Source organism: Mya arenaria, chromosome 8 (genome assembly GCF_026914265.1).
Source record: "Mya arenaria isolate MELC-2E11 chromosome 8, ASM2691426v1".
NCBI classification, from domain to species: Eukaryota; Metazoa; Mollusca; class Bivalvia; order Myida; family Myidae; genus Mya; species Mya arenaria.
The window spans coordinates 10,500,117-10,520,927 of record NC_069129.1 but is presented as its reverse complement, the minus strand read 5'-3'; the positions used below and the strand labels follow the sequence as shown (position 1 = coordinate 10,520,927).

Genomic DNA, 20,811 nt, shown 5'->3' with positions numbered 1-20,811 from the left:
TCTTATTAATTAGACGACCGCAAGGTCTAAAGAAATACATACAGTATACATACATACAGTACTCGATTATAAATCCCAGAAATGAAGAGCACTTCCGGAAAGTCGCCATCTTGTTGTTAGGAAAGCTTTGCTGGCAGCTGTCAAGCATTATTTTACCCGTTTACTTTTAATTCCTGAAGCAGCTTGAAATAACAAAAATGGCAAAAACTTGTATGCCTGATGCTCTATTCCACCAGCTTTTAGATAGAATAAATCAGGTTTGTTTAGTTTGATAAAAAGCACCGTTTCCATGGATTGTCTAATGTCTTTATTGGCTTTAAAGTTTAAATGTCAGTTCATTGTGTGAGAGCCAGCCATCGAAATTATTCTTTTGGATAAACAAGCCCGAATTCATATACTACTGCTGGGCATTACATTTTTAAACAAGCCTATTTGTATAAAACCCAGAATAGGAGCAAGCCAGCAAAGCATTTTACCAGTGCAGTGCTTGCGGGCTTGTGCTAGTTTCGACCACTGGAGAGCTATGAAGCAAATAGTTTGATAAAGATATAAATTAAAGCATCCCTTAGGAGTGAGCGAGGAAAGTGGGTCTAACTCGCTGAGTGTACTGTATGCAATGGTCGATCATATATTTTAGTAAATTTTAAAGAGTCTGAGTATGGAGCAATTTTGAGATGAATAACGTGAATGAACCAAAGTCTGGCTTTAAAAATTGTTACAAGCATACTTGTTAAACCAGCTATGCAGGATTTTGTCCTAACCACACTTCTGAAATTTGCTCTTTGATTATTATGACCACTGTTAAAAGTACATTTTTGCATTGCAATTCAGGCCAGGGTTCAGTCACACTAAATAAACGATGATTGCCAATGACTGTCAATTTTGTTTCTGCAGCCCAAAAAAATGGTGACCTATAACAGTGACAGTCAGCTTACTTTTTCGGGGGATTATATTTTTGTCATATGACTGGTTGCTCAGTGTTGTGCAATTATTGTATAAACATTGCCAAATTGGGAAGACTTATGGTTTTATTGTACAAATGGTTGAAAACTGCATGGCGATTTCTCAGTGATAAGCAACAGCTAATTTTTGAATATTTGCTGTATTTATACGGCATTAAAGACTAAACTAGGAGGATAAATACAATTCTCACCAAGGAAGTTGTTCTTTTTTTAAGTAAGACAGCTTTACATGCTGGAATTCAAAGAAGAAGATAATGACAACAGTGAGCTATTCACTGAACTTTTGCTGGTCGCTAGCCCAGTGGTTGTTAAATGTTGTCAATGTTTCACTTTAATGACTGTCAGCTACTAAACATTTAATTGTTGCTGATCAGTTGCCAACAAAATATGATCTTTGCAACCAGTGACAACTGAACTAATCAGAAGCCTGTCTGCAATTTGCATATCCTCTCATTTTTAAGCAAATATAGATATAAGAAAATTTGCCCTCAAACAGTCTGGTCTGCAAGAGGTTTTCGGTCCAGCAGCAAAAACCTCAAGCATGCTTAAATGCTTGGACAACTACATGTTTTTGCTGACCACTGACTAACTTTTACAGACCTAGTTTTCAACCAACTTGAGACCAGTGGTTTTCAGGAGCAGGTAATCTAAGTCCTGGCTCTTGCATGACTAGGGCTTAAAGGCATGCCTAGATAATAAAATAACACAGTTGTTACATCAGTTATGTGGTTCAGTCCCACTTTAAGCCAACATTATTTTTCTTAATTGTAATTATATATTTTTTTAATTCATACATACTTTTAGGAAACAAAATCTTCAGAGAAAAAAGTAGAAATCCTGTACAGTTCCCGTGGATGCTATAGCGCACCTCAGGTAAGTGAGGATTTTGCCCTTTGATTTCACCTTAATGGAATGTAAACAAAACCATTGTGTTAAATAATCAATTTTACTAAATGTTGACAAGCTTGGGAGATGTATCAGTAATTATGGAAAACAGCATGAATTTTTCAGAAATAATTTGAAAGGTAAAAAGATAACTTTTTTAGGCTTCCATCTATCTTACTTAAAAACCATTATCACTACAACTATCTTGTTTTTGTTTTAAAAATTAATATATTCTTTTAAGCCATGACACATCTTATGTGCTTATGTGTATTGTATCCTGCCTTGCAGACTTTCAGAAAATCTTTTCTCTCACCTCAGATAAGTAGATCCAAAAATTTAACCATGCTAGAAATTCTTATCTTGCCCACGGGCAAAGATTTAACAAAAACCGGTATGGAACTCCTTTTTTATAGTCATCACACAATTATCTCCCTTGTTGAAGACCGTCGTCTGTAGCCTTATGGAAACCTTGTCTTGTGGCAATATGGCAATGCTAATTAATTATTTCTCGCTTCAAATGGCACCATAAAAAAGTTTTCATGCACCATTCAAGAAATAATGCTGCACTCCCTTCAGAACTATTTAAAGACTGATTTGACTATTAACATAATCTCAATCACTGCAAGCATATCCATGACAACCACAAATTATTACATTTCCATACGCGTTTATTTTCACTACACACAAAAGAGTTCCAGCAAAAAAATACATTTTTACTTCATTTTGTTTAACAGAGGTGGGAAAAAAGGATCTACCATAGCCGCTCGTGTAAGAAAGGTTCATCCCAAACCTACGCTCGGGTCGGGATGAATCTTACACTCTCGGCCGTGGAAGATACTTATAATCTCATTTTTCAGGCCGCGACCCTTCTTATGTGCTATGCCAGCCCATCTGACAGAGTGAGAGTTATCAAACTTCTGGAACCTGTGAGTAAACTGTTACAAATAAGTCTCATCCTTTTCATACAAGGTATCAAAGGTTACAATGGTAATGTTTAATTTACTATTAAACTTTTAGTAACTTAAGCCACACACAAAAAAGTATGGTATCATAACTAAAGCATTACACTCTTTAGTCTGTTTGGTAGAAACAAATACTCAGGCATCTTTTTTGAGTGGCCATGAGATTTACCCATATGATGATTTAACCACCAGCTTCATGATTGCAAATTACCTTTCTCTAACTTGCAATTTAGTGCAGATTTATTTTACCAGCATTAGTAGTTCTACTTGGTTGTTTAAGGAAATCATGGATAAAAATATGACCTGATTGAAATTGACATTGTATAAAAACTAAATGGATGTAATTCTGAGAACATTCTGTTTTCCAGAGACTATGCAGAATGAGCTGCGCTGATGCCAGACAAATCATCAACTGTGTCACCGTGCAAAATGATAAGCTGATTGTGCTGGACTGTGTTAAAAGGTAGATTATCAATGATCTCTGCTAGAAGTAACGAGTCAAGTAATCTTAAAAAATATATATTAATGATTGATCATTTTTGGAAGTGACATCAAAGACAAAATTATAACATATTGTCATAAAGCTGGTCAATAAACAAAGTCCAAAGTTGTCAAAACACAAAAATTAAACCATAAAATTACAATAATTTTAATTGCAAATACATAAAAGAGACTTGATGGCACTTGACCAATACACAGTGTAATGAGCAAAATTGTGAATCTTAATTTCTCTTCTATTTTCACAGGGCGCTTACAGATAATCAGACAAAGCTAGGCACAGAGTACATCCTGAGTGCATTCCCCTTTGAGAACGATAAGATGAAAGCTTTTAACATCCTTAACACTGTAAGTCTCTGCCTGTTCTCAACATCCTTACCACTGTTACTTACCACTGTAAGCCTTGAGAGTGCCTGATGGGGGCTCTCAGCATCCTTACCACTGTTAGTCTGCCTGCTGAGGGCTCTCAGCATCCTTACCACTGTAAGTCTGCCTGCTGAGGGCTCTCGACATCCTGACCACTGTGTGACTGCCTGATGGGGGCTCTCGACATCCTTACCACTGTAAGTCTGCCTGATGGGGGCTCTCAGCATCCTTACCACTGTAAGTCTGTCTGCTGAGGGCTCTCAACATCCTTACCACTGTAAGTCTGTCTGATGAGGGCTCTCTCCATCTTTACCACTGTAAGTCTGTCTGATGATAGCTCTCAGCATCTTACCACTGTAAGTCTGTCTGATGTGGGCTCTTAGCATCTTTACCACTGTAAGTCTGTCTAATGGCTCTCAGCATCTTACCACTGTAAGTCTGTCTGATGTGGGCTCTCTGCATCTTTACCACTGTAAGTCTGTCTAATGATGGCTCTCAGCATCTTACCACTGTAAGTCTGTCTGTTGTGGGCTCTTAGCATCTTTACCACTGTAAGTCTGTCTGATGTGGGCTCTCAACATCCTTTCCACTGTAAGTCTGTCTGTTGTGGGCTCTTAGCATCTTTACCACTGTAAGTCTGCCTGATGGGGGCTCTCAACATCCTTTCCACTGTAGGTCTGTCTGCTGAGGGCTCTCAACATCCTTTCCACTGTAAGTCTGTCTGATGGGGGCTGCCAGCATCTTTACCACTCTAAGCATGTCTGATGAGGGCTCTCAACATCCTTACCACTGTAAGTCTGTCTGATGGGGGCTGCCAGCATCCTTAGCACTGTAAGTCTGTCTGCTGAGGGCTCTCAACATCCTTACCACTGTAAGTCTGTCTGATGGGGGCTGCCAGCATCCTTAGCACTGTAAGTCTGTCTGATGAGGACTCTCAACATCCTTTCCACTGTAAGTCTGCCGGATGTCAGCATCCTTTCCACTGTAAGTCTGCGGGATCAGGACTCTTAACATACTTCATGATGAATGCTCTCAACATCCTTACCACTGTAAGTCTGTCTGATGGGGGGCTGCCAGCATCCTTAGCACTGTAAGTCTGTCTGATGAGGACTCTCAACATCCTTTCCACTGTAAGTCTGCCGGATGTCAGCATCCTTTCCACTGTAAGTCTGCGGGATCAGGACTCTTAACATACTTCATGATGAATGCTCTCAACATCCTTACCACTGTAAGTTTGTCTGTTTGCCTGCTGATGTCAGAGTTTTTCCTTGTATGATAGGAATCAAACAAGCTCTCTTCCCCATGGCAACATTACAAAGGTAAAAAAATGTGTCAGATGAAATTCCCATTCATGAAAAAGGCATCAACCTTGTCCACATTTTTGTATGATTCTTTAGTTTTATTATGATATATATCTATCAAGATGAAATAGCCCTACTGCAGTCTACCCTATTGAATAAATGAGCTTTTCGAATTTGCACTTATGATATTCATGTTATGAATTGTACTAATTTTTACCACTTTTGTGACCAGGTTTCGTCTTTCGTGGGAGAAAAGGTAGCGGCAGGTGGTCACCAGGGTTACGCTGCCCTCGGAGGTCTGTACACACAGGCTCGTCCCATGGTGCCCCATCTCTATGGCGACCTAGAACGTCAGGCACAACAAATACCAGTAAGTTCGTGCATTTGTTTTGATAAAGGTAAATGATACATATAGATTTGAATGCAGACTCGACTGTCGGACTGGTCTCCCATATATGTATTGTATCTTGTCTGTATGATGTATGGTCTCCCATCTGTATTGTATCCTGTCTGTATGCTGTATGGTCTCCCATCTGTATTGTATCCTGTCTGTATGCTGTATGGTCTTCCATCTGTATTGTATCCTGTCTGTATGCTCTATGGTCTCCCATCTATATTGTATCCTGTCTGTAGGAGATATGGTCTCCCATCTGTATTGTATCCTGTCTGTATGATGTATGGTCTCCCATCTGTATTGTATCCTGTCTGTATGCTGTATGGTCTCCCATCTGTATTGTATCCTGTCTGTATGCTGTATGGTCTCCCATCTATATTGTATCCTGTCTGTATGATGTATGGTCTCCCATCTGTATTGTATCCTGTCTGTATGCTGTATGGTCTCCCATCTGTATTGTATCCTGTCTGTATGATGTATGGTCTCCCATCTATATTGTATCCTGTCTGTATGATGTATGGTCTCCCATCTGTATTGTATCCTGTCTGTATGCTGTATGGTCTCCCATCTGTATTGTATCCTGTCTGTGTGCTGTATGGTCTCCCATCTGTATTGTATCCTGTCTGTATGCTGTATGGTCTTCCATCTGTATTGTATCCTGTCTGTATGCTCTATGGTCTCCCATCTATATTGTATCCTGTCTGTAGGAGATATGGTCTCCCATCTGTATTGTATCCTGTCTGTATGATGTATGGTCTCCCATCTGTATTGTATCCTGTCTGTATGCTGTATGGTCTCCCATCTGTATTGTATCCTGTCTGTATGCTGTATGGTCTCCCATCTATATTGTATCCTGTCTGTATGATGTATGGTCTCCCATCTGTATTGTATCCTGTCTGTATGCTGTATGGTCTCCCATCTGTATTGTATCCTGTCTGTATGATGTATGGTCTCCCATCTGTATTGTATCCTGTCTGTATGATGTATGGTCTCCCATCTGTATTGTATCCTGTCTGTATGCTGTATGGTCTCCCATCTGTATTGTATCCTGTCTGTGTGCTGTATGGTCTCCCATCTGTATTGTATCCTGTCTGTATGCTGTATGGTCTCCCATCTGTATTGTATCCTGTCTGTATGATGTATGGTCTCCCATCTGTATTGTATCCTGTCTGTATGCTGTATGGTCTCCCATCTGTATTGTATCCTGTCTGTATGATGTATGGTCTCCCATCTATATTGTATCCTGTCTGTATGATGTATGGTCTCCCATCTGTATTGTATCCTGTCTGTATGATGTATGGTCTCCCATCTGTATTGTATCCTGTCTGTATGATGTATGGTCTCCCATCTATATTGTATCCTGTCTGTATGATGTATGGTCTCCCATCTGTATTGTATCCTGTCTGTATGCTGTATGGTCTCCCATCTGTATTGTATCCTGTCTGTATGCTGTATGGTCTCCCATCTGTATTGTATCCTGTCTGTATGCTGTATGGACTCCCATCTGTATTGTATCTCATCTATTTGCCATATGGTCTTCCATCTGTATGGTATCCCGTGTATAATGTGTATGGTTATCTATCTGCATGGTACCCTGTCTGTATGATGTATGGACATGGTCTCCCATATATATTGAATCCTGTCTGTATGCTGTGTGGTCTCCAATCTATATTCTATCCTGTCTATATACTGAATGGTCCCCGGCCTGTATAGTCATTCATCTGTATGACCATCTTGACAGGCAGGCCTAACATTTACTTCTACAGTGTGTAAAAGTCTTATAGGTTTATGTGAAAATGGTCCAGCTTAAAAACAAAACTTCATCATGTTGATGATTTTATGAAGCTTTTTCCGGTAAAAACTCGTGTTCGGCATAAACATTATTTAATAAGATTTGTAAAATTGAATTATATTTATTAATTTCATTTGTTCAGGGTCAAGGTCCGATCCATATCCCTCTAGAGGCCCAACCTGGGGTGGTTCCCTCCATCTACACCGGACACCCTTCGTATGCCTACCCAGCGGACATCAGCTACATTAAGGATCGAGGTTACCCAGGGAGTGCAGAATTCCCCATCTCAGAGGCGAACATGCAGCCCCCAGTGTACCCTGCTGGTGCCCCACCACTCTCATATCACAGCGGTGCGCCAAATCCCACCGGATTTACACGCGCGTAAATAAGCAAAGGGATGAAACTTGGGGAAAACATTGATAAAAATAAGAGTACTGCCCCTTTTTGAAATTGCGTGATTATATTGAGACTGTTTTTTAGTATCTTAATTATTTATTTCCTTAAAAAGTTCATAGAAATGAGACCACATGTTTTTACTTTGTCTATTTTCTGTAACTTAAACCAAGGTATTGCTTTGTTTAAGAACTGTTTAAGCCTTTGTTATGTGATATAAACTAGTTACATCATTGTTAGGCAGTTTCATTGTTAAGTAATCCTTAAAAAACCTCATTGAACTCATAACTTTAAGACAGAATGGGTGTTTACTAACATGGCAAAATGACTATACACATTTATATACATTCATATACAGTTTTAAATAATCACTACATTTTTATAAATTGATTTATATATCTAGTTTTATTTTTATGTCTTTGTTGTTAAGTACAAACTAAGAATCTTAAAGGTCTTCTTAGTGGTCTACATTAAACTAACCACCTACTTGGCCAGCCACTGTTTATATCTACAGCTTCACCTGATTAAAATCAATAATGGCTGAATGCTGATTTAATGAAATAAATGTATTGGAAAACATGGGAAATTCTGCCTTTTTAATTGGACAAAATATAATGTGGACCACTTATAAAGGTGTATATGATATCTTTATATTATTGCCATTGGTCGTTTTAGTTTATTTAATGTCTTGATGGCACTGCATAACTTTCATATCAAAAATTGCAATTATTTTATAAATGTGTATAATGATTTATAAGTATATCAAAATTTAAAGTGTAGACATTACTTTTATTCCATTATTTACTGTAGCAGTATTACAGTTTTTATAGATGTGAGATTTAAACTAAAGTCAGTATTATATTTTTTAAATGTTGTTTGTAACATAATCAAAAGTGAAGAAGTTTATCAAAATAAGTATTCCATTTTTGCCATACCTAATATTTCAGTATTAACATTAATTTCCTCTAGCAGTATAATCCCTCTACTTCTGCTGTAAGTAATACAAATATGATATAAATATATCTTTGCATTGTTTGTATTTTGGGGTAGTTACTGCCATACTTACTGGTTTCATTACCTGAAGGGCAATGGTCTGACTCGAAATATTATTCATATGATGCAAGTAGACTGCATGTCGTTATTATATTATATTAACCATTTTCATAAAAAAATGCTGAAGTTTGCTTTAACAACACAGATATATTTAGGGTGTTTTTTACATTTTCTAGATATACATAATTAGAAATTATAAATATGTGTGATATATTCAGAATTCCAGAACTCTTTATTAATACAGTCATTAAATGTTAATTGTTATCAAAGCTGTTGTGTAAAAACTTAAACCTTGGTCATAACTCTAAAACTGTTTAAAATATTTGAATGAAACTTGCCAGAGACAAAATGCACATGTATTTCAAGGCCCATAACTCTGATTCATTTCAACCCAATTTTTAACTGAATAAACACCAGATGAATGTTTGCGATCGCTCTGGGGCCCTTTTATTGTTAATTGCTGCTGTTTTCTCAATAGTGCTTTCTTCCATATTTCCCTATATGTTTTATATAAGTGTCCGCTTTCATTCCCAAAACTGTGATATATACATTTGTTTTGATTGTACTATGTCTATATATTTCACTACATGTTGTTTTGTTTTTTTATCATTTACACAAGTATGGTATTGTTATCATGGTGAAACTGTGAGTTAGTATGTCGCAACTGAATTTTCCTTTAATGTTGCTTGAATGTTATTTGTAACCAAAATAACTTAATAAGAATAGTTTACTAATTTTGAATAAACTAATTTAAATTTTCTTTTATAATTATTTTAACTGATGTATATATTTTTTTATTTATTTTAAATTGTTATTACAAAGGTGTTAACTTCCATTTTATGGTTAGCTATAAATTAACAATATTTAAAGTATTAGTGTCCTTTAAAGTAATTATATTGATATACTCTATGAAATCAATTTTCAAACAGTCTTCAGGCCATTCATTTATATTTTTAATATTTTGACTGAAAAGTACATGACTTTGTAACCATGGCCGTTTTTGTCCAAATGAACTTAATGGATTAAAAATAGTTACAGATAACTAAAATATATAAATAAATAGTCACCTATTGTATTTTGAAATCTTTGAAGATGTCCTGCCCTTTCATACTCTCTGCTTGACATGACTGTTGTGAATAAAAAAATAAAAATCCATATTTGTTTTTTTTGGGTCCTAGAAACTTAAATTTGATTAAAATCTACTTTTAATATGATGTCCTGATCTGAGCCAGCATTCATAATAATTCTTAAGTCATTTCCTAATTAAAGTCAATAAAAACACAACAAGAGCTGTCACAGTAAGTAATGAATAACCCAGAAGTGCCATCCAGTTCAATGAATTATGCAATTACTAATATGCCTACATTCAGAAATAGCAATCATAAACTATAAGCATATGCCAGACCCCATGATGGTTGACGTCAAGTGTGGAGGAGTGATGCAGAGGGAGGTAGGGACGTGGGTCTTGCATGTGATATGTCCTCTTTTTGTACCATAAACATGTGCAAAATACATGTAGTTTTAAAATATCCTTGTGCATGACAAAGTTACAGCCACCCAACTAGATCTATATGCAGCATTCCATAATGATTAAGCTCTAAGAGTGACCATAAACTTTGAGGTAGGTTTGTGGGTCTTGCACACAACACATCACCTTTTATGTACCTTACAGGTGGGCCTATATATTTTTAAATCCCTCTGTACATGAAAAAAATACAGCCTGGACATGGCCAACTAGACTGTATACTTGGTATTTATATGCAGCACAATGATTATTCTCTCGAAGTGTGACCTTGCCTTTGAGGTAGAAATGTAGGTTATGCATGGGACATGTCGTTATGTTCCAAAACATGTGCCAGGTGGTTTTAAAATCCCTCCCTGTAACTAATTTACAGCCAAGACATGATAATTATTTCAAAAGGATAAATCTGTAAGTGTGACTTGACCTTTGTGGTAGGGAAGTGGGTGCTTGCAAGTGATACATGATCTTTATGTACTAAACACATGTGCCAATTAATTTTGAAATCCCTCCCAGCAAGAGTTACAGCCTAGACATGAAAAACCATGCCATAAGGATAAATCTGTAAGTGTGACTTGACCTTTGAGGTAGGGAAGTGGGTGCTTGCAAGTGATATATGGTCTTTATGAACTGCACACATTTGCCAAGTAAATATGAAACCCCTCCCTCCATGACAAAGTTACAGCCTGGGCACAGGAAACCAGATAGAGGACAAATGCACGGACAAGCGGCGCAAATTTAATATACTCATCTCATAAAATGAGTTGAATGTAAACGTTTGTGTTTTAAATGAAGTCAATGAAAATAAGATTTTAAAGGAATTGTATCATATAACCATGAATGAGATACTTAAATTTGTAAGTGACTTACAATATTTTATGAATACCGGTACTGGCACTGAAAGCTACACGTATGAACATTTTTTGTTTTGGTTTGTATTGGAAACATGTTACTGTAGGCAAACTAGCCTCCTCCAGCCTTAGAACCACCACTACTCAGTGGGACCCTCATCCATACGTTCAATGAAGAACTGCTTGATCCCAAATTAAGGCATCATACAGCGGAATATCAAGGTCACATTTAGGGGCCAGACATTGGATGTGATGCAGAAGTAATGCAGAAACCTGTTTCACATCATCGTGTCTCTTTTGTACCATGCGTTTTTGAACTGTTTGATAGTTTTTAATAATTTGAAATCATTCATTTGATAAGGGTCAACGGCCCCAGACCACGGCATCAAACAGGCAAAGGTCAAGGTTACAGGCCAATTAAACAGCATGGATAGAGTTTGAATCCAAGGGAAGTACCAGTAATGTAGATATGTTCCTTTTATAATATGTAGTAGCCTCCCTTCTGTACGATGCATTTCACATGGCTAAACAGATGCCCCCAATTGATGGGATATTGACTGAATAACTCTTTCATATTTTTAATTTGTAACAACAGTCCAACAATCTATTCATTTTTCATGATGCACCATTTAATACTTCTGGCATGATGTATTTTTTGAAAAAGTACCATATAATATATATTTCACAAGGAAAAATTGCATAAAAGAGCATTTACTGTGAATACATGAAGATTTTATTGTATTATAAAAACAAAATCAATATGAGTTTAATCCATTTCTTTATTTATATCAAATTATGCATTTAACAACATGAAAATTCAGTTATTCAAAGTGCATTTAAAGAAGCATTTTCTGCATACATGCACAATATGAAAACGATTAAAAAAATGTATACAATTATATCACATTGAATATAAAAGACAATTAATATAGATAATGTAGACAGTATGTCTTTACTCTATGAATTAATAGTTATATTCAAATGAATCAAGTTTTGTCTCATTTGATTAACAATAAAAATATTCACTGCTCCATGTTGAACGCCGAATAGACAGGCTTAAAAGGGTATGTGGCCAGTCCAATTGAGTCCAACTCAGTAATTGGGCCCAGATATCTCCCATTTGCACAAATAACAAAGCCAGTTGTACAGATAACTCAACACATCAACTCTATTAGTTATACAGATAACTGACCACATCAACTCCCAGTTGTACAGATAACTCACCACATCAACTCCCAGTTGTACAGATAACTGACCACATCAACTCCCAGTTGTACAGATAACTGACCACATCAACTCCCAGTTGTACAGATAACTGACCACATCAACTCCCATTGTACAGATAACTGACCACATCAACTCCCAGTTGTACAGATAACTGACCACATCAACTACCAGTTTTACAGATAACTCACCGTATCAACTCCCAGTTGTACAGATAACTCACCGCATCAACTCCCAGTTGTACAGATAACTCATCGCACCAACTCCCAGTTGTACAGATAACTGGCCGCATTAACTCCCAGTTGTACAGAAAACTCACCGCATCAACTCCCAGTTGTAAGTTAAGTCACCACATCACCTCCCAGTTGTTCAGATAACTCACCACATCAACTCCCAGTTGTACAGATAACTCACCGCATCAACTCCCAGGATAACTTGCCACATCAACTCCCAGTTGTACAGATAACTCACCACATCAACTCCCAGTTGTACAGATAAATCATCACATCAACTCCCAGTTGTACAGATAACTCACCACATCAACTCCCAGTTGTACAGATAACTCACCACATCAACTCCCAGTTGTACAGATAAATCACCACATCAACTCCCAGTTGTACAGATAACTCACCACATCAACTCCCATTGTACAGATAACTCACCACATCAACTCCCAGTTGTACAGATAACTCACCGCATCAACTCCCAGTTGTACAGATAACTCACCGCATCAACTCCCAGTTGTACAGATAAATCATCACAACAACTCCCATTGTACAGATAACTCACCACATCAACTCCCATTGTACAGATAACTCACCGCATCAACTCCCAGTTGTACAGATAACTCACCACATCAACTCCCAGTTGTACAGATAACTCACCGCATCAACTCCCAGTTGTACAGATAAATCATCACAACAACTCCCATTGTACAGATAACTCACCACATCAACTCCCAGTTGTACAGATAACTCACCGCATCAACTCCCAGTTGTACAGATAACTCACCGCATCAACTCCCAGTTGTACAGATAACTCACCGCATCAACTCCCAGTTGTACAGATAAATCATCACAACAACTCCCAGTTGTACAGATAACTGACCACATCAACTCCCAGTTGTACAGATAACTCCCCACAACAACTCCCAGTTGTACAGATAACTCACCGCATCAACTCCCATTGTACAGATAACTCACCGCATCAACTCCCAGTTGTACAGATAAATCATCACAACAACTCCCATTGTACAGATAACTCACCACATCAACTCCCAGTTGTACAGATAACTCACCGCATCAACTCCCAGTTGTACAGATAACTCACCACATCAACTCCCAGTTGTACAGATAACTCACCGCATCAACTCCCATTGTACAGATAACTCACCGCATCAACTCCCAGTTGTACAGATAACTCACCACATCAACTCCCAGTTGTACAGATAACTCACCACATCAACTCCCAGTTGTACAGATAAATCACCACATCAACTCCCAGTTGTACAGATAAATCATCACAACAACTCCCATTGTACAGATAACTCACCGCATCAACTCCCAGTTGTACAGATAACTCACCACATCAACTCCCAGTTGTACAGATAACTCACCACATCAACTCCCAGTTGTACAGATAAATCATCACAACAACTCCCATTGTACAGATAACTCACCGCATCAACTCCCAGTTGTACAGATAAATCATCACAACAACTCCCATTGTACAGATAACTCACCACATCAACTCCCAGTTGTACAGATAACTCACCGCATCAACTCCCAGTTGTACAGATAACTCACCACATCAACTCCCAGTTGTACAGATAACTCACCACATCAACTCCCAGTTGTACAGATAACTCACCACATCAACTCCCAGTTGTACAGATAACTCACCGCATCAACTCCCAGTTGTACAGATAACTCATCACAACAACTCCCAGTTGTACAGATAACTAACCACATCAACTCCCATTGTACAGATAACTCACCACATCAACTCCCAGTTGTACAGATAACTCACCGCATCAACTCCCAGTTGTACAGATAAATCATCACAACAACTCCCAGTTGTACAGATAACTCACCGCATCAACTCCCAGTTGTACAGATAACTCACCACATCAACTCCCAGTTGTACAGATAAATCATCACAACAACTCCCAGTTGTACAGATAACTCACCACATCAACTCCCATTGTACAGATAACTCACCACATCAACTCCCAGTTGTACAGATAACTCACAGCATCAACTCCCAGTTGTACAGATAAATCATCACAACAACTCCCAGTTGTACAGATAACTAACCACATCAACTCCCATTGTACAGATAACTCACCACATCAACTCCCAGTTGTACAGATAACTCACCGCATCAACTCCCAGTTGTACAGATAACTCACCACATCAACTCCCAGGATAACTTGCCACATCAACTCCCAGTTGTACAGATAACTCACCGCATCAACTCCCAGTTGTACAGATAAATCATCACAACAACTCCCAGTTGTACAGATAAATCATCACAACAACTCCCAGTTGTACAGATAACTAACCACATCAACTCCCATTGTACAGATAACTCACCACATCAACTCCCAGTTGTACAGATAACTCACAGCATCAACTCCCAGTTGTACAGATAAATCATCACAACAACTCCCAGTTGTACAGATAACTAACCACATCAACTCCCATTGTACAGATAACTCACCACATCAACTCCCAGTTGTACAGATAACTCACCGCATCAACTCCCAGTTGTACAGATAACTCACCACATCAACTCCCAGGATAACTTGCCACATCAACTCCCAGTTGTACAGATAACTCACCGCATCAACTCCCAGTTGTACAGATAACTCACCACATCAACTCCCATTGTACAGATAACTCACCACATCAACTCCCAGTTGTACAGATAACTCACCGCATCAACTCCCAGTTGTACAGATAACTCACCACATCAACTCCCAGTTGTACAGATAACTCACCGCATTATCTCCCATTGTACAGATAACTCACCGCATCAACTCCCAGTTGTACAGATAACTCCCCACATCAACTCCCAGTTGTACAGATAAATCATCACAACAACTCCCAGTTGTACAGATAACTCACCACATCAACTCCCAGTTGTACAGATAACTCCCCACAACAACTCCCAGTTGTACAGATAACTCACCGCATCAACTCCCAGTTGTACAGATAACTCACCGCATCAACTCCCAGTTGTACAGATAAATCATCACAACAACTCCCAGTTGTACAGATAACTCACCACATCAACTCCCATTGTACAGATAACTCACCACATCAACTCCCAGTTGTACAGATAACTCACCGCATCAACTCCCAGTTGTACAGATAACTCACCACATCAACTCCCAGGATAACTTGCCACATCAACTCCCAGTTGTACAGATAACTCACCGCATCAACTCCCAGTTGTACAGATAACTCACCACATCAACTCCCATTGTACAGATAACTCACCACATCAACTCCCAGTTGTACAGATAACTCACCGCATCAACTCCCAGTTGTACAGATAACTCACCACATCAACTCCCAGTTGTACAGATAAATCATCACAACAACTCCCATTGTACAGATAACTCACCACATCAACTCCCAGTTGTACAGATAACTCACCGCATCAACTCCCAGTTGTACAGATAACTCACCACATCAACTCCCAGTTGTACAGATAACTCACCGCATCAACTCCCAGTTGTACAGATAACTCACCACATCAACTCCCAGTTGTACAGATAACTCACCGCATTATCTCCCATTGTACAGATAACTCACCGCATCAACTCCCATTGTACAGATAACTCACCACATCAACTCCCAGTTGTACAGATAACTCACCACATCAACTCCCAGTTGTACAGATAACTCACCACATCAACTCCCAGTTGTACAGATAACTCACCGCATCAACTCCCAGTTGTACAGATAACTCACCACATCAACTCCCATTGTACAGATAACTCACCACATCAACTCCCAGTTGTACAGATAACTCACCACATCAACTCCCAGTTGTACAGATAACTCACCGCATCAACTCCCAGTTGTACAGATAACTCACCGCATCAACTCCCAGTTGTACAGATAACTCACCACATCAACTCCCAGTTGTACAGATAAATCATCACAACAACTCCCATTGTACAGATAACTCACCGCATCAACTCCCAGTTGTACAGATAACTCACCGCATCAACTCCCATTGTACAGATAACTCACCGCATCAACTCCCATTGTACAGATAACTCACCACATCAACTCCCATTGTACAGATAACTCACCGCATCAACTCCCAGTTGTACAGATAACTCACCGCATCAACTCCCATTGTACAGATAACTCACCACAACAACTCCCAGTTGTACAGATAACTCACTGCATCAAATCCCAGTTGTACAGATAACTCACCGCATCAACTCCCAGTTGTACAGATAACTCACCGCATCAACTCCCATTGTACAGATAACTCACCACATCAACTCCCAGTTGTACAGATAACTCACCGCATCAACTCCCATTGTACAGATAACTCACCACAACAACTCCCAGTTGTACAGATAACTCACCGCATCAAATCCCAGTTGTACAGATAACTCACCACATCAACTCCCAGTTGTACAGATAACTCACCACATCAACTCCCAGTTGTACAGATAACTCACCGCATCAACTCCCAGTTGTACAGATAACTCACCACATCAACTCCCAGTTGTACAGATAACTCACCGCATCAACTCCCAGTTGTACAGATAACTCACCACATCAACTCCCAGTTGTACAGATAACTCACCACATCAACTCCCAGTTGTACAGATAACTCACCGCATCAACTCCCAGGATAACTTGCCACATCAACTCCCAGTTGTACAGATAACTCACCACATCAACTCCCAGTTGTACAGATAACTCACCACATCAACTCCCAGTTGTACAGATAACTCACCACAACAACTCCCAGTTGTACAGATAACTCACCACATCAACTCCCAGTTGTACAGATAACTCACCACATCAACTCCCAGTTGTACAGATAACTCACCACATCAACTTCCAGTTGTACAGATAACTCACCACATCAACTCCCAGTTGTACAGATAACTCACCACATCAACTCCCAGTTGTACAGATAACTCACCACAACAACTCCCAGTTGTACAGATAACTCACCGCATTATCTCCCAGTTGTACAGATAACTCACCGCATCAACTCCCAGTTGTACAGATAACTCACCGCATCAACTCCCAGTTGTACAGATAACTCACCACATCAACTCCCAGTTGTACAGATAACTCACCGCATCAACTCCCAGTTGTACAGATAACTCACCGCATCAACTCCCAGTTGTACAGATAACTCACCACATCAACTCCCAGTTGTACAGATAACTCACCGCATCAACTCCCAGTTGTACAGATAACTCACCGCATCAACTCCCAGTTGTACAGATAACTCACCACATCAACTCCCAGTTGTACAGATAACTCACCGCATCAACTCCCAGTTGTACAGATAACTCACCGCATCAACTCCCAGTTGTACAGATAACTCACCACAACAACTCCCAGTTGTACAGATAACTCACCACAACAACTCCCAGTTGTACAGATAACTCACCGCATTATCTCCCAGTTGTACAGATAATTCACAGCATCAACTCCCAGTTGTACAGATAACTCACCACATCAACTCCCAGTTGTACAGATAACTCACCACATCAACTCCCAGTTGTACAGATAACTCACCACATCAACTCCCAGTTGTACAGATAACTCCCCACAACAACTCCCAGTTGTACAGATAACTCACCGCATTATCTCCCAGTTGCACAGATAACTCACCGCACCAACTCCCAGTTGTACAGATAACTCACCACAACAACTCCCAGTTGTACAGATAACTCACCGCATCAACTCCCAGTTGTACTGATAACTCACCACAACAACTCCCAGTTGTACAGATAACTCACCGCATTATCTCCCAGTTGTACAGATAACTCACCGCACCAATACCCAGTTGTACAGATAACTCACCACAACAACTCCCAGTTGTACAGATAACTCACCGCATCAATTCCTGGTTGTATAGATAACAATTGGACAATAGGGCAAAAATGATGTCTCTAGCATCTCATTTTTTATGAAAATAAATTTTTGGCTTATCATTATTGAATAATTAATTCCGAGGTAAACAGTTATTTTTGTTTATCCTTACTTTGGGGGACCAATATAATTATGGTCTTGTGTGCAATTATTTGAAAGGGACTGATATCGAAAAAAACTTGTGAACAAAATGCATGAAAAGAAGTATTTCTAGAGGTCCTGCAACCTCGAAATTACATGTTTTTAATGTATTATTAATATTGATATAACATCATCAAAAATTGATTCAATAGCTCGATAGTCAACAATTATTTAAACATGCTATAGAAATTGGTCGACTCTACCAAAAGGCATTAGTAAAGCTATAGAACTTCTTTTTTTTACAAAACTTTGTTCAAATGCTGTTTCTGACAGATGCTGTTTGTTCATTGTTTGATCAAAGTTTGAAAAAAACTGCCAACATAAGATCTGTGAGGGAGGGCCCTTTACACAATCCTGTTATGTTGAGAAAATGCAATGAACAAAGCTGAATTAGTGAATCCTGTCATGTCATCGCTATTCATCAAGCATTGTACTTTTTCAAGCAGTACAAACAAATTAATAAAACCTTATGCTCTTTTATCTTCAACAAAGAATAATAAGATTTTTTTTACTTTTGAAAAGATCACACAGTGTTGTGGTTAATTTCTTTCTGTGTTTTCTTTGTTAAATGAAGACAGGACAATTACAATTATCAGATAATCTTTTTGAACAATATAAATGGAGCTCCCTTCTTTTCCACATTCTTCAGTGATGAAACTTTGATTTTACAATAGTAAACATTCAAATGTTTTTTCTTTCTTCTTTTTGTTCATTTCCCCTTACAAAAATGTGACACAGTCTTCACTTGCAAACACTTGAGGAACAACTGAATTATGATATTTCCAGGAGAATTTTAGGTTTGGGATAGTTCTAGGTGATAGTTACTGTGTGTTTTTTTTGTCTGGTAAAGAAAACATTATCAGGCCGGGCGCCCACCACTTCCAAGTAATAGTTTAGCAGATCAAAAATAAATACTTACTTTCTTAATGTTCAGCTGGAAATTCCATGCGGATACCTTAGCCCAAGGGCATAACTCGCTTAATAAAACCAATTAATGATTGGAAATTTGGCGGTTATTTTCATTACTAAATTGAAATTGAGTAGTTGTAACTGGCTTACTGTATCTAGGAATGTCAGACCTCTTCAAAATGGTAAAATGTGAATCTGTCCAGCCATCCCAGTGCAGGAGGAATATCAGTGTGAACACCAAACATCATTGGGTCATTCCCACTAAATAATTTGGACTGATTTTAATAGTACAAAAATTACACAGGACAAAGGAAAGAAACCCATTGTCTAAAGTTGACCACAGGGTTTTATCCCTTATGTACGTCAACAAAAGTAAACTTAAAAGTAGGCTTAACTTGATCAGGTCAAAATGGTAAATAGGTCGAGATGACCTGGATTCATTCTAGTCAGTACATTTTGTATATTGATGTCACATTTGCATCCTAGATAGCTTACCACCTCAAAAATTTGGTTCTCTTCAAAGTAAATTTACATTTGTGAAACTGTCACATTTTAGACATAAAATGGCTCAGCAAGAAATCCCTGGCAAAATAAATCGATTAGCGCTAAATTTAATTCAAGCATATTGCAGTACAGAACGAAGGATTTGAACCGAATGAATTATTTGATTTAAATTTTAATTTTAAACTATTGAATTATATTCTAATTCCTTTTTAAGAGCAGATTTAAAGTTTATGTGCAATTTATTACCATAAATTAGATCCTTCATGCCGAAAAGTGTGTTAGAGAACCAAAAAAGGTAAATTCGTTAAAATAGAAGTCAATGTCCTTTTGTGTTATATAACAGTATCAACCCATTTGTTTTATATAAATTAGCCAAAAAATTACTTTTTCATGTTCTTTGAAAAATTATAAATGTACCTTTCTGCTGACCTCAGATTTTAGTGCTTATACAATTTACAATGATATATTTACTGTGTCCCATTCCTTATTTATATCTGAAGTATCAGACACATTTTTAACCAAATAAATTAGTCCATAATAACCCTCGTGACCTAAAGTAGCAAAAACTGCTGAACTTGGATATTCTGCTGTCATTTTAATTAATATGGTCATTTGTGAAAACACTTATGGTAGTCACGGCTAACCTAGAAAATGAAATATGTATAAATAAAAGGTCGCACTAAATCATCATATAAGTTGTTCATTAACACTATGTCAAAGTTGAGGCCTAGAATTGTGAGACATTGGGGACATTTAACCTTTCTAAATAGCATATATTATTAAAAATAGATATTGATCATTATTATTATATATATTTTTTTATTATTCATTTCCTACAAAACTTAATGTATTTGATGCTGATTTTCAAAGCAATCCTGAAGTAAACAAGAGCACAACAGCCAGACTGCAAA

The 20,811-nt window shown here is 38.1% G+C and overlaps 1 protein-coding gene across 1 annotated transcript; it reads left to right on the top strand.

The window, feature by feature from the left end:
- The first annotated feature begins 101 nt into the window (after positions 1-101).
- LOC128242385 (uncharacterized) lies at positions 102-9,759 on the top strand. The gene is made up of 7 exons (XM_052959518.1): positions 102-257; positions 1,767-1,835; positions 2,705-2,773; positions 3,178-3,272; positions 3,556-3,655; positions 5,207-5,344; positions 7,303-9,759. Exons 1-7 carry the CDS (start codon positions 198-200, stop codon positions 7,543-7,545), a joined length of 774 nt encoding a protein of 257 aa, XP_052815478.1. The 5' UTR covers positions 102-197; the 3' UTR covers positions 7,546-9,759.
- Positions 9,760-20,811: the final 11,052 nt, after the last annotated feature.